The 15,932-nt window shown below is 39.2% G+C and overlaps 2 protein-coding genes across 2 annotated transcripts in view; one reads left to right on the top strand and one right to left on the bottom strand.

The window, feature by feature from the left end:
* The window catches only part of LOC125234813 (oxysterol-binding protein-related protein 9), a 171,547-nt gene that overhangs the window by 9,409 nt on the left and 146,206 nt on the right, over positions 1–15,932 (top strand). The window lies entirely within an intron of this gene.
* Positions 1–15,932, bottom strand: part of LOC125234814 (elongation of very long chain fatty acids protein) — a 36,282-nt gene that overhangs the window by 8,080 nt on the left and 12,270 nt on the right. The window contains exon 3 of the mRNA XM_048141220.1: positions 9,746–9,989. Coding sequence (XP_047997177.1) covers positions 9,746–9,989 — 244 coding nt within the window. The remainder of the gene's footprint in view (positions 1–9,745; positions 9,990–15,932) is intronic.

Below are 15,932 nucleotides of genomic sequence, written 5' to 3'. Positions count from 1 at the left end.
AAACGCTTTGAACATATTCAGTTTAGGCGTATTACAAAAGTTTGCTAAGCAAAGAGACAAAGCGACCAGAGCTGGGGAGTATAATATACTCGTATTACATAAACCATAAACTATTTCGGGCCTCGACTGCCTTTAGCTTTAGGTACCGACCGCTACCTAGATTCTAGAGTATATCTAGTAACATCAACTAGGTATATGAAGCCCCACCTTGTAGTAATATCCCTGCCGGACTAGCCGAAATGACAGTCGTTGACATAGATGCCGATCGGAACGCAGTCTGGCTCTGTCGCGCCAATACAGATAGAACGATATTAATATATAGTAAGCTTTTGTGCATTGGGCAGGTTGGGCTACGTACGCTGTCCTGACTTGACCATCCGAATAATTAGTAGTACATGCCTCTGATATCACGCACGTAAGCTTTGCTAATTATAACACGCATATTATACGAGGTTGTATGGTGCGTCAATCTGGGTGTAGTGGTATCGAATTCCATCTAAATATGTATACATTACCTAAGAGGGATTTGGTATTGTCGGTTTTTGTCTTGCTCACAATGCTTACAATCCTACTTACATACGCTTTAACCTCCTGGGTATCATTTGCTAGCTTTAATGTAACTCTGTAAATTTGACAAAGAGTCAAAACTTGATTGAGGTTTATGTAGTATAGGTATGTGTCGGACGCAGGTCGTCAGGTTAAAAACGAGCGTAGATATACGTTTAAAACAATCCTGAAATCATTGCTACAGCCAGAAGTTGGACGGGTAATGTTATAATGTAAAGAGGCAGCAGTTTTAATAGTCATAAAAATATAAGGTTTATACAAAATCACGGTAATCTGACTAATCTTATGAAATACTAGCGACCCGCCCCGGCTTCGCACGGGTACTATACCTACATGTAAGACTTCCTCTAGAATCACTCTATCTATTAAAAAAAAACCGCATCAAAATCCGTTGCGTAGTTTTAAAGATTTAAGCATACATAGGGACATAGGGACAGAGAAAGCGACTTTGTTTTATACTATGTAGTGAAGTGATACGTCCACAAATGTCAGTTTCCTCTTTGTGAAAGAGAATGTAAAATACGTCAATATTTTTTATCTATGAGTCCATTGATCATTTCACATTTAGCATTGTCATAAAAATCGTGTTATCAGATAAGATAACACTCGAGAATCCGAAAGGAAAGCCAGTATAGTGAGAAATGTAATTGTCGGCCGATGCGGAGCCGAGGTCAACAAATAAATAAAATAAATAAATAAATAAATATTATGGGAAATTCTTACACAGATCGACTGAGTCCCACGGTAAGCTCAAGAAGGCTTGCGTTGCGGGTACTCAGACAACGATATATATAATATACAAATACTTATATACATAGAAAACATCCATGACTCAGGAACAAATATCTGTGCTCATCACACAAATAAATGCCCTTACCAGGATTCGAACCCGGGACCGCGGCTTAGCAGGCAGGGTCACTACCCGCTAGGCCAGACCGGTCGTCATGTGTCAACAAACATGTGATCTGCCGCTGATTCTTCCTCCAGATTACCTGATCCTGTCCTGCTTAAGTGACCTAAGGAATCCGGTACACAGTGGGTGTAAAGGGCGCATCGCTTTAATTTATTTATTTATTAAAAACGTTTACATGACCTTACAGTATAACCAATGCGTCACGAAACTAAACAAAAACAAACAGAGAAAAAGACAAATAAAAAGAACAATAAAAAGAAAATTAAACAATTCGTTTGGGCGATGACGTCACAGCGGGGCTCCGTTGCGTTGTTTGCCCCGGTGTTGGATTCGGCAGGTTGCCCCGGAACCGCCGAAAAACCGCACCTTACGGCCAGAAGTGTCCTGCAGCGGCCGCGGCACGCGCACAACAAACGAACTGAAGTGCTCGTAGTGACGCGACTATAGCTGCTGCACCCTCAGCGTGTAGCCACTCTTCCGGCTAACGTAGTCGTCTAGTCGACCACCTCGTCGGCCACGGCGGAGTAGTGTAAGCGCGACATGTAGAGCGCCTTGCTCGGTGTGGCAATCCGTAGACCAGTAATGTCGCGTCGCTATTTGTATCACAATTTCATCAACATAATTAATAGGGTTGAATAAGGTACCAAATTTAAAATCAAACCGAAAAAAGTTTATATTTTACTTGAAAAATTACAATCAAATAGCTTGTTTAAAGAAACTTTAACATTTTACATTTAAAAAACAATAATAGAGTGCTATTTTTGATTAAAAAACAATGTAATGTTTTCTAAGTGGCGTTTTGCTTCCGATCCATCAAAATTTAAAAATCGCGTTATAGCGAATCCGCGTTAAACGGGGTCGCGTAAAGCGGGGTATTATTGTATCCGATATCGGATCGGATAATGTGAAAACGCACTGTCTATGCATGTATGTCCACTATTTGGTAGCTGCCAACTGTCAAATAGACAATATCTCCCACGGGCGGCGCCACAGTCACAGAATATAGAAAACGAAGATGAAACCAAACAAATTTAAAATGCCCTTTCCATTCGCGTGTTCGAGATCTCCGAAAGTAATGGACGTTTGTAATTTATCATTGTTTCAAGTCTCGCTGTTTTCACTCTTTAAGTATTGTTTGGAACTGTCAGCAAACGTTGTCGAGCCGCTTATTTATTTACCACTGTGAAATGCAAGCGTTTTTAAAGTTATGTTTGAACTCTCTGTTAAAAAGTTTAAAAACAACCGCATTGTTTTTGGTCGGAGACAGAAAATCCATCATTAAGAACCGGGCCATCTTAGGCGCCAGTGCTTTATTTAACATTATAATACATATGTATATGATTTAAACATCATGTTTGAAGACCCGCCCGCCCCCTTTAATTAGGGTGGCAAAGGCAGCCTAATGATTTCCCTGTTTTCAATTTGATGATATAAATTATTCACATAGGCTTTTAACGCCAGGTTCATAATTGGGTAAAAGGTAAAAGGCCAATCTCAAAGGTGTTTTATTTGATAACAAACTCGACCCTTGGTTTTTATTCGTGTTTAGGTATTTTTTCTACTCCCGTAGTGTTATTCGTCATTTACAGTGTCGTGCATAGATCTTTAAAACCCTGTTTGGCTCTGTAACCATGGCAACGCATTGTTATAACGATACTCCGCGCGTGCGCGGGATGACTTTGGGCAGCTGCGCTGACAGTGCAAACCTTTGCGTCAAAATACAGGAAACTGTGTGCATGGTCGTAGAAAAAGTATTGTATTCAACTGTGTTTAAACTGAGTAAAAAAATATTCGTAGCGTCTTTATTAACAATTTGAGGCGAAGCTGAAAATTGTTACTCACGCCACTCGTCTTTTTTGACCTCACTTAAACGCCAGTTGCATAAAATACCTTTGTGTTGGGAATAATTTCTATTATGCTTCCACCAATATTACAATACTTAGAATTACATAATTGTAGCCGCATTAGGTAGATAACAATAGGTTAATATGTAAATATTGTGCAAATTCATGTCAAAAATATATAAGACTAGCTATTGCCCGCGGCTTCGCTCGCGTTAAATTCGAAAATTGCGGAACGCTTCATACCATATCCATAGAGACAAAAAGTAGCCTATGTCACTCTCCATCCTTTCAACTACATGTATCTTCATCTCCACTTAAAAACTCACGTAAAATCGTCGTTCCATTTTGCCGTGAAAGACGGACAAACAAACAGTGTACACACTTTCCCATTTATAATATTGGTATGGATTAATAAGTGTTATTCATGCCGTACCTGACCTTCGATGTTTTCTAAAGACAATAGCTAAATTATTTCGGCAATTATTTTGTTTAATGTGTAAATCTGTATGTTTTGATGTGGTTTTTAAATAACTTAAAATCTGTGAATACATTTACATAATCTGTGAATACATCTGCAATAATTATTTGCGTTTCTTAAGTTTCTTAACAAAGTTCCTTGGAATTTTCTGTCGTTCTCTCTTTTTCTGCTACGAGTACAGTCACCAGCATAAATACCGGCACTTATTTATGCCGGTGACTGTACTTCAAGAAAGCGCGTACTCTCGTCTTCAAAACCCTCGACGCATTTGCCAATCATCTTATGTGTGTAAATGTCCATGGGTTACCCTGATTGATTACTTTCCAACGGGTGATTCGTCTACTACTTCCTATGTAATAGATATTAAAATTTTGAAAAAACCCCGACCGCGACACAGTGGACCGATTTTCATGAAACATGGCTAAGAACACTCCCGACTAAATCAGTTTTCAAACAAAAAAAAACTAAATCTAAATCAGTTACGATGCCACACACACACACACACACACACACACACAGAGACAGACAGACACGTCAAACTTATAACACCCCGTCGTTTTTGCGACGGGGGTTAAAAAGTGTAAGTTGACAGTTTTATATAAAATAGTAATTAAAAACCAACATGAAAATCATGTAATAACCTCTTTATCCATTTACGAGTACCTCCTTTGAACACGCATCTCCCTGTAAGCCTAACCCAAAGCTTTAAAACTAGGTCCGCAATTAAGGCACCCTTTGTCTGTAGCCTGGGTTGAATGGATTTATTTTTAGTACCCCGAAAGGTCGCGGGCTGGTGTCTGGGTTCGCAAAGAGTAGGGAAATCTTAAAAGATTTCAGAAAAAATACGGTTTCTGCTTGAGGTGACTACGTGAGGTATCGCGAAAATGAACGGGCAAATTTTCGAGCTACTTAATCAACATTTTAGTTGTTGTCGCGGTTTTGGTGGAGCGAAAATTTGACATTGAACTATAACGTACTAGCTTTTGCCCGCGGCTTCGCACGCGTTAAATTCGAAACTTTCACCCCTTATTTTAGGGAAGTGGAGGGTAGGAAAGAGACAAAAAGTAGCCTACGTCACTCTTCATCCCTTCAACTATCTCCACCAAAAAAATCACGTCAATTCGTCGCTCCGTTTTGCCGTGAAAGACGGACAAACAAACAGACACACACACTTTCCCATTTATAATATTAGTATGGATTTATACACAGTGTTCTTGTCTGTACAGTTAAACGATAGGAGGTTTAAAATTTATCAACATTATAATATTGTGCTCTTTCGCGGCACAGATTAGATCATCAGGGCGGAGATTTTACCTGATTTTTTTTTGGGCGTCTACCCGTGACCACGAACATAATGTGATGTTCGAAACGTCGGGCCAAATATAAATGTAAGTGTTTACGCGATTAAGTCCCGTTTAGTTCTAAAATTATGACATAGACAACGTAATGTATCTCTATGAAGTCACGCGAACGAGGTCATTGTCATATGCTACGTATGCTTCAAGCCCAATAAAGGGCCTATTCCCTCTGAAACTTCTTTAGGAATTGTATTAGAATAGTCCATATAGTACCTATCACCACGAAACATAAGGATCCTTATCTACTGGAAACCGTCGCATTTTCACCCTATGAGGCCAATATTCTCGCGTTCGTCACGGTCACGGCAGGGCGGAGATTTTACCGCGTTGACATAGACAATGTAATGTATCTCTATAATGTCACGCGAACGGGGTCACGCTAGCGAACGTGTGCACTTTTTAACGATCAGTGACTCTATTCGACGTGTTTATGATAGCTCGTAACATGGCGGTCTTGTGTGCGAAGCGGGTAACTGATAAATTTTGGTTAAAGTCGAAGATGCTCCAACTCCAAAAAAAGGGCTGGAAAAATGTGAAGCCTGGCCAAAAATATATACTCTCTATATTGAATAGTATGGTATAGAGTTATCAGGGTGGCTAGCCGAAAGGCACAATCGCTCACGAAACGCTCACGAAACGAAGCGCTAGTAGATATCTATCTCTATCGCGCTTGCGTATTGGCGCGACAGAGCCAGCGGCGTATCGCTTTCGTTTGGCGTCGGAGAAATGCCATTCGGCTACGGGGCCAGTCAAGATTTTCGAATGCAGCGTCATCTATTATTAAGTTACGATGACTTTTTATGTGACTTTCCATGCCTAAAGGTTTCTTATAGCACATAAAGCATGTGGACCCTTTAAACATGGAACGCCGCATATTTATGGCGTGATTTTTAAATAGGTTTGATATAATTATTCATCAACCAGTCACATAAAAAACTATTTCTACACGAACTTATTTGCCAAAAAAGATGACAATAACAAAATGTACAATCTAATTAGGCATATAATTAACCATAGAATATCGTTCGCTAGTTTACAGGTGGAACAGCGACATCTAGCGAAAAATTTGGACATCAAAAAATACTTATACATTTTACGACAAGTCGTTAGCCAGTTTGCGGGGGTAACAGTGACATCTAGCGAACAATTTGCACTACGGCATATAATTGTTTTTCACGCCCTCTGTAGTTGAGTTTCCTAAACATATTCTAAGTACATCGGATTTACTATTTCCTTTGACTGAAAACACCGTGATATTATGACTATCAAGTGGGTGCTGTATTCTGTACGAGTATGCGGTGACAGGCGCGTAGTCTGGTCAGGCTTTACGCACTAGGCACTTGACGATGTCTTACTGTAAAGTGCAATAATATTTTAGTATTCGAAGACATCAAAAATGTGTGACAGGCTATTGCAGGTAGGTACTGAACTTCGTCACGCACATGTATTCTTTCCATGATTTATAATGTAATCTGATCTGGACTCCGGACAATCTCTCAATTTTCTTTAAAAAAATAGACGGTACGATATAGGGTTTGGTTGAAGTTATCGGTGCATTTTTAGGTCAAATGTCATCCATATCGGCACGCCCTAGTCCCGAACGAAGCGTCAGATATACGACGTTAGAGGTTACTTACGTAGCTGTTTTAAGTACAGCGACAGAATAATGAAATAATATCAACAAATCGAAATAAAGTAACATCATACATTATGTACTTATAATCAAAAATGATTTCTGTATTAGTCGGTAAACGTGCAAATGATCGACTCCTGAAGAGAAGTGGTTGCCGTTAGTTATGATCATGAAGTGAGAGGCCACAAAAGCATTGCCCAGTGCCCACATGGCAACGCTCGAAAATTCTGGTCTGGATTGGCATGAACCTATTATGATATTATTCAGATTTGAAGAAACCCTAAAGTATTTTTAACAGAATACTTTATCAATTTCACTCGCAATTTCTGTCGCTTTTCGGTGAAGGAAAACATCGTGAGAAAGCCGGACTAATTCCAATAAGGCCTAATTACCCTTCGGGTTGGAAGGTCAGATATGGCAGTCGCTTTCGTAAAACCTATAGTGCCTATGCTAAATCTTGGGATTAGTTGTTAAAAGCGGACCCCAGGCTCCCATGAACCGTGGCAAATGCCGGGATAACGCAAGAGGGATGATGACTATCAATTTCACTGTGGCAACAAATTATGTGTTTTTATGCCTGTTAATGCCCGGGGCAGAGGTAGGCCAAAGAAAAGATGGCGGGATGACCTCGACGCATTTTGCAGCGACTGGCCGGAGCAGGCGGCAAATCGTGATGGGTGGCGGAAGAAAGGGGAGGCCTTTGCCCAGCAGTGGGACACAATTAGAGGCTAGAAAAAAATGATATTTATTTATCCTACTGCATGATAGACACTTTTATATTTACGTAACCGCCCAAAACTGTCACGAACCAATTTTCAATGAAGGCACGTTATAACCCATTACTTACATCGCGTGCAACATTGGCTTTAGTAAAATCACCGTTACACGCGATTTCGTCGGGTTTACACATTATAACATAATAAGGTGATGTTGAAATTATAATGATTATCGTAATGACGGAGTGAAGCCCTGATGATTTTTCAGTCTGTGAATTTGAGGTTCACAAAGTTCCTGCTAAGCTAAATTGGGATGAATTGTTGACCACTGTGTTTTGGACCGATAAGATCTCTAAGAATAGGACCTATCTTAAAGCCAAGGCTATGCAATTGCAACTTCTCGGGAAAACGACCAGGGCGCACCCTGCGTTTGTGCATTCTGCTACGCATAGCAGAATGCACAAACGCTCACGAAACGAAACGCTCGTAGCTATCTATCTAGACTACCTTATGGGGCTTATAGGGGCCTCGTATGCAAAATACAATATTGTGTGATCAATTGGGTGAATTATTGAGTTCTGTCACTGAAAGACAAAGTCCTCTTTTGGTTGGAGAACCATCGTAATTAACATGAATTTCTTGACAGTATAATCATGTATTGTCATTTTCCTGTGTTAGTATTAACCCTGTGACTGCGCCTATGGAATAACGTAATGGCTTCTTTTTTTATTTTCCAGGTGTCATGTTGATTTTTGTTGACAATAATGAGGTCAAATCGAATTCATACCAAAATTGCTAAATCAAAGTGTGTCTTCGGATTAGACAAAAAGTCTGCTAGTGGTATTAATATTTACAGTAAATAGCATTTACCAATTCGAGACTCAATCCACATAAAATTTGCTGAAAATACTTTCTGGTGCCCAGAGCAAAAAACATGATTTTTCCTTTTTAATTACAAGTACCTACAAGTGTGCCCTCGTACCATGCTGGCTGCAAGAACGCCATTTAAATTAATGGCAATGGTTGATTACGAGTGCTAAGGGGGAGGAAAGGGGGAAGGGTGGGGGGCGGTTATTGTCGAAGGAGGGAGGAAATCACATTGAGCCGGGCAGAAAGCAAAAACGCGGTGCCTATGCCATTAACTACGTTATAGGTGGATGCTAGTGAACTATGCGATAACTGCAATCATCTAAGTTCATGGGATAGGAGTCTGATCTCTCAGCGTTAAAAGTGAAGTTTTTGATTTAATGTTTTTGGGAGACTAATTCCCATTTTTGACACAGAGATCTTATCCAAATAGGCTTTGCTTGTTTATTGGAAGTTTTGGTTATAACTAAGAACCCTTATAGTTTCGCCATGTCTGTCTGTCCGTCCGTCCGTCCGTCCGTCCGCGGATAATCTCAGTGACCGTTAGCACTATAGAGCTGAAATTTGGTACCAATATGTATATCAATCAAGCCGACAAAGTGGTGAAATAAAAAGTGAGAAAAAATGTTTTATGAGGGTACCCCCCTTACACGTAAAGTGGGGAGTGATTTTTTTTGTCATTCCAACTCCAACGTGTGATATATTGTTGGATAGGTATTTAAAAATGAATAAGGGTTTACTAAAACCATTTTTTGATAATATTAATATTTTCGGAAATAATCGCTCCTAAAGGAAAAAAAAGTGTGTCCCCTCCCCCCCTCTAACTTTTGAACCATATGTTTAAAAAATATGAAAAAAATCACAAAACTAGAACTTTATAAAGATTGTCTAGGAAAATTGTTTTGAACTTGATAGGTTGAGTAGTTTTTGAGAAAAATACGAAAAACTACGGAACCCTACACTGAGCGTGGTCCGACACGCTCTTGGCCGGTTTTTTTTTGTTCTATTCTTGTGTGTACGTGTAAAGTTTGAGATACGAGTATGGGAGGCAAATGTCTCTCCTATATCTTACCTCCCCTCAACATACCCATAGAAACCGGAGGCTTTTTAAAGGTTAAGGGTTGAGGGAGTGGTAGTAAAATAAGTAACAAGAGGAGGCAAATGAGGTTGCTATATCTCCTACTAGCTTTTGCCCGCAGCTTCGCTCGCGTTAGAAAGAGACAAAAAGTAGCCTATGTCACTCTCCATCCCTTCAACTACCTCCACTTAAAAAATCACACCAATTCGTCGCTCCGTTTTGCCGTGAAAGAGGGACCAACAAACAGACAAACACACTTTCCCATTTATAATATTAGGATGAATGTCTTACCTCCCACATACTTAGTCCCCGCCCAAACAACAACGAGCGTGCCGCAATGATGGTAGACATGCAAGAACGACGCCTGCTTGTCCTTCTTCCTCAACAGGAAGAACATCGTCTCCAGCAGTTCGATTATTTTCACTATGATGGTCCACCATAGGAACCGGAGCATTCTTAAAGGTTCAGGGTTGAGGGAGTAGTCGGGAAGCATGCAGCCGAAGTGGTAGGTCGTTGTCCAGCCGGAGGTCATGATCTGGAAGAAAGGTACGGTGCATGTAAAATAGCTATCAAGTTGTTTAACAGACTTCTAGTCTTCAACGATGACATGAATGATTTCACGATCCTCAGCATTGACGAAACGACTAATGAAGAAAATCAAGTTATTAATGCACGTATCGGAGCGGCCAAGATTTTACAAACACACTGAGGCGTGAAACGAAGGTTTTCAATGCGCTAACGGGCGTGTTTAGATATTTTTTTAATACCTCGGCTGCTTCGATAAATCAAATGGTGACCGTAGTAAATTACAGCAAACTGTTCTGACCCTACTTACTTGTAATGCTAAAAAAATGAGGGCTTCCAAAAGGAAGCTAACCTAACCTCCAAAAAAAGCAGTAAAACAAGGAATTCTCGATCTGTAAGTTTTCAAATATCCCACCACTTGAAACACAGTACGACAATATTGAAAAACTTTAGAATCAGAACAATGTTCATTAGCGAACCTTTGTAGTCCGCCGTCTTCAGCAGTTTAATTAATTCTCTTAGGTAATCGTTCGCAATGCATTAGGCGAGTCGCTGGACTGTGCTTAAACAGACTACTTATTAAGAACTCCGCATAGTGAATCGTTTTAAGACGATACGGTAGGGGTAAATTCTCCATACAAACGCTCTCGACTTTTTCCTCCCTGGTTTTTGAAGATAGAGCAATGATTTTTTCAACAGATTGTTATTATTTTTATCTATGTCGGACCGTTTTGATTTTTTTAATATTCTACTTTTTATAGACTAGAGCCACTCAAAAATTTCCAAAAACGGCCTTTTTCATTGTGGCGCAAAAAAAGGTGTGATACTCAAGATTGGTAACAATTAACCAAAAAAGCTAAACGGTCCGACATAGATTATTTCATTGTTATTCAGATTCTCAAATTTCGTTCCGATTGATTAAGTTTTGAAGGAGGAAAGAGTCGAGAGCTGAACCTCAATTTTAAAGATTTTTTTGAAATATCTTTTGACTGAGTTGTTCTTAATAAACAATTTTTTTTTCGATAAATCTAGTTAATAACACTTCTATATTTAACTTAAATTCCCAAGTTGAAAGGGGGGCTCCATTCCATTTTAGCATTTTCGCTACCGTATCCTCTAAGATTTCTACATTTATATGTTGTAAATAGGACTCGTAGTAAAAGCTTAGTAGCCTGACGATGTATCTACATCTGTATATTTACTAATTGCATTTGCAAATTGTCCATGTGCTTTTAAATATCAGACTGTGTTAAGTTGTTTAATTGATTATTTTTTGGTAATCGTTTGCTATGCATTAACTATGCGAGTCGCTCAGCAGTGGTTAAATGGCAAACTACATTGTTATTTAAACTAAAAAAAATCGCGGGACTTACGAACTTAAGGTATTAAATTAATATAGACAAAGTGCCAGAAATAATGAACGAGACAAGGTTTAAATCGATTTGCGTTAAATACATGGCTAATTACATTGTCAACAGAAAAGCTGTTTTAAAAGAAGCTTTTAAGGCAATTTGCAAACGATAACAAAACAAGTTGTTTATGTCATGGTTCATAATATTCTGAAGTTGTTATTTGAGTGACAATGCGCTGTAACCACAAGTGTTCCATCTATTTGACGAATAATCTACTCGTATGCTAAAATCCATTTATTCCTTTGATGAACTGGTGCAAAACTGTTCCGGAGGACGGCCTCCTGTTTGATGTCTAAGAGGAACTGTGTCAGGGGTTTTTACATCCACGGATGCAGAAAGGGATATTTTACGACTTAAATCTTTTCAGTACAGATGATGCTTTTTTTACGCACTACTGCGAGAAGTGGTTCATTATGTTAGGTCGAAACTTCGGTGGGCCATCTGTACTGAAAAACGTCGTACGATGCACGCGCGAAAAGGAAATTTGTAACTCGTGTTTTAATTTATCGCCACTCGTTTCGAACTTCCTTTTTTACGCACTTGTATCGTAATGTACTATTAGCGATTGAAGTGAACATGATGGTTTTCTGTAAATAAATAATAGTACATTACGATACAAGTGCGTAAAAAAGGAAGTTCGAAACGAGTGGCGATAAATTAAAACACGACCGAAGGGAATGTTTTAAATCGACACGAGTTACGAATTTCCTTTTCGCACGTGTATCGTACGACGTTTTTCAGTACAGATGAGCCTCCGAAGTTTCGACCTGGCATATAATGAACCACTTCTCGCACTAGTGCGTAAAAAAAACACCATCTGTACTGAAAAAGTTATTTTGAATGACTTGCCAACTATAGCGAGAGCTCTTTTTTTAGTTTTATGAACAGACACCTCGCAACACCCATGAATTTCTCCAGAAAGTGATATGTTTTACACAATGTCATTATAAAATTGTGGCGTAGGCGAGAGGCTGGCAACAGTGGCAACCTGTCACTGCAATGTCACAATTTGGATTTCTTTCAACCCCTTTTTGCCAAGAGTGGCACTGAAACTTGAGTAGTTCATGTGCTCTGCCTACCCCTTTATGGGATACAGGCGTGATTATATGTATGTATGTATGTATGTCATTATAAGCACTTTGTCTCTTAATATCACTATCACTACATAGTATAAAACAAAATCGCTTTCTCTGTCCCTATGTATGCTTAAATCTTTAAAACTACGCAACGGATTTTGATGCGGTTTTTTTAAATAGATAGAGTGATGCTAGAGGAAGGTTTACATGTATGTATAGTACCCGTGCAAAGCCGGGGCGGGTCGCTAGTATTTAATATAATGAGTGACGTATATTGATCGTCCTAATCACATCTGTCGCGGCGGTGAACATCACTAGTCACTTAGTCAAGGAAATTAACTACTTCTATCAAGATGCAGTGGCGATGTCAACTAGTACAGAGCAAAATGCAGCTCAAGTGAACACCCTAAGACTACGATCTAAGCTAGACTATGTATTAACATGCCATGCCCATTTATTTGTTTGAGATACATCCATCCGTTTTGGTTGTGACTAAACATACTTAACCTATTCACTATTCGTGTCAGAGTTGAATCATACCTTTCGTTCAGCGGTTTAAGTTAATTCTGCACACACGACGCGGATACGGGTCTGTTACGTCCTATTGAGTCACTGTGACTGATTAAATTAGCGGTTTGTTATGTGCTAGTCTCGGTCTAGAAATTTTAGCATTTACTTTCGTGGTTGCCGAGAGTAGCAAAACACGACAAAAAAAAACTTTTTTTTGTAATTATATGTTTAATATTATTTTCAGTTACTGTGATTAGTGACTTAAGAGACCCATGGAATAAAACTATGAAGACGTATACGAAACATTTCCACTCGAGTGAAGCATAGCCAATATGAGAGCATGTCATGGATAAAGGCAATCACGAAATACAATTTGCTAAGACCCTCGTCCTTACCAACAAAAAACGATCAGCTTATCTGAAGACTACAAGTAGTACAAACTACACTCCCACTAAACTTGGTGGCTCTAAGATGCAAAAAAGATCTACTTCTGACACAAGAGATATACACTCTGTCCTATTTGGAGCTACTTCACGCAAAGCCTTACGATTTATAGGTACTACCTAGTACATAAAAAATCAATTTCATACAAAGCCACACCCACTTGAACTACAAACAATGCCCTTTGAAATCACCGTCATGTCACCGGTGACGATAAAAATAGAAGCCGATAGCCGCATCGCGATTCTATGCCGAGGATCAGACAATGGTTTGTTTGTAAACAGACGTTGGCGGAAGGAGAATGGTTTTATGTCTGTAAATAAGATTGTGGCGGATATTTTTTCCACGCGTTTTCTGCGCGACAAATGATAACAGACAGAGAGATCTTGGCTTCCGACACCAAAGACCAGTTAGACCAGTGTCATGCCACACCTCGGACACTGGATGGCGATCAACTATATGAAAGAGGCGCGTTCCTAGCACACAGTCTAAGCTCGTGTAGGTGAACGCGTACTAAGCTTATATGACAGGTCGACTGTTCGCGTTTTTGACAGGCGGTAACTGTGAGGTAACCGAGAGGGGGTGGGCAGTACTTTCAGCAGGGAGCGGGAGTGGCCAATACTGTACGATACTTACGATAGTACTCTTTATTATACTGTGGTCATGTCATGCTACTCTGTCGGTACTCCAAGCCAGTGAGCCCTATCCAAGTGAACATTTTTGAAAGAGTCCAGTCGAAAATAAATGAATAAAATAAGTTACCCATGGAAATAGTCACGTAATTTTTTGTAGCATATCAAGCATATGTCATTCTGATATTTTTTGCAAATAGTGAGTTGTGATTTTTACCTGACCATCTCTTGTCTTATTTTGAACCTCATTTATATTTTACGAGGCCATATTATTTCAAAATAATGCAATGTAAATATCTTTACACAAATATCAGAAACCGTCGTTTTACGAGCATACACAGAATATAAAATTTTTGGCGTCATTTCAGCGTTTTTTGAATTTGCCTTTTCTCTCTGAAATGTAACAACCTGCCCGAGGTAATTTCAGGATGTTTGACTTTGAAATAAGTTCCCCATTGGAATTCCAGGTAAGTCTGGGACGAGAGGTATTTTAGGAACATGGAACATTATTTGAGGTCTAAAATAAAAGACTGGAAATTAAAGTGTACGGGGCAAGATTTTATACACTTTAATTGGATCTCTAGTGCACTGTACTAGGGAATTATAAGTTTTTGTCGGAAATTTTCGTAACGTATTTTTAATTAGCGCTTAACAATTTCCCGAATCAGTTTCATAATGTTTTTTTTTTCAGTTATTTACCTACTCATACATTCAGCTTTTCTAGCCGAAATCACAATTATAGACGCTAGACGCCGATCGAAAAGCAGGTTAGCTCTGTCGCGCCAATACGGAAGAGCGATAGAGATAGTAGGAGACACAAACGATTACGATCTCTAGGTACGATAACGATATTATCTATCGTTTTTGCATTTGGCGACATACCCAGTTAGATGAATTTTAGCTACTGACTGATACAATAATTGTTTTAAAAGCAAGGTATTTAAATTTTTAATTGATAGAGCTTATTATAGTATTAATAAAAATTTTTTAGATAATAATTCATGATAACTGTGCTCAGCATGCAGCACAGTACATTAACTAAAATTGTACGCCTCACGGCACAACATAGTGACACAATGTGAAATGTATACGAGACCTATACTTATGTATATATTACCTATGTTGTGCAAATAAAAAATGCTTTTACTTTTTACTTTTAATAATATATTATGATCAAAAACATTTTGATTGAAATACATCAAAGTATCACAGAAGTCAGAACCTTATTGAACTAGTATTTCTAATATTGAGAGTTTTCTATCCCGCAAAGGCACCCTTCGCCGTCAATAAAATCCGCCCAAAGCCAGACACGGGTGGGATCTGTGCTTTTGTAAGTTACAGCTTTGTGCTGCCGTCAATAAACCTGAAAACGGGAAAGGTCGACGGGAAACAAGATGTAGTTACACTCACACTATTACCTACACAAAAATATATAGTTTAGAGCACACCTCGGACACTGGCGATCAAATATATGAAAGAGGCGCGTTCCTAGCACACAGTCTAAGCTCGTGTAGGTGAATGCGTGGTTTGCTTGTATGAGTGAGATATGACAGGTCGACTGTTCGCGTTTTTGACAGGCGGTAACTGTGAGGTAACCGAGAGGGGGTGGGCGGCACATTCAGTGGGGAGCGGGAGTGGCCATACTGTACGATAGTACTCTTCATTATACTGTGATTTAGAGTCTGTTGGGAAAGTCAAAGAGTCGTGAAATGTGTGGGGTCCAATACATTCCACGACTCTGGACTTACCGAGCAGACTAGCGATGACAACCGAATCCATGAGTGTACAGTCAGTAACAAAATTATATACCTACGTTTATAGTGCCAAAAAAATAAGGGCTAAAGGTATACTGAAAATTAAGGTCGTGTGTATATTTTTTTGC

This window comes from Leguminivora glycinivorella, chromosome 16, assembly GCF_023078275.1.
Source record: "Leguminivora glycinivorella isolate SPB_JAAS2020 chromosome 16, LegGlyc_1.1, whole genome shotgun sequence".
In the NCBI taxonomy this organism is placed as follows: domain Eukaryota; kingdom Metazoa; phylum Arthropoda; class Insecta; order Lepidoptera; family Tortricidae; genus Leguminivora; species Leguminivora glycinivorella.
This window is presented reverse-complemented; position numbering and strand designations above follow the sequence as displayed.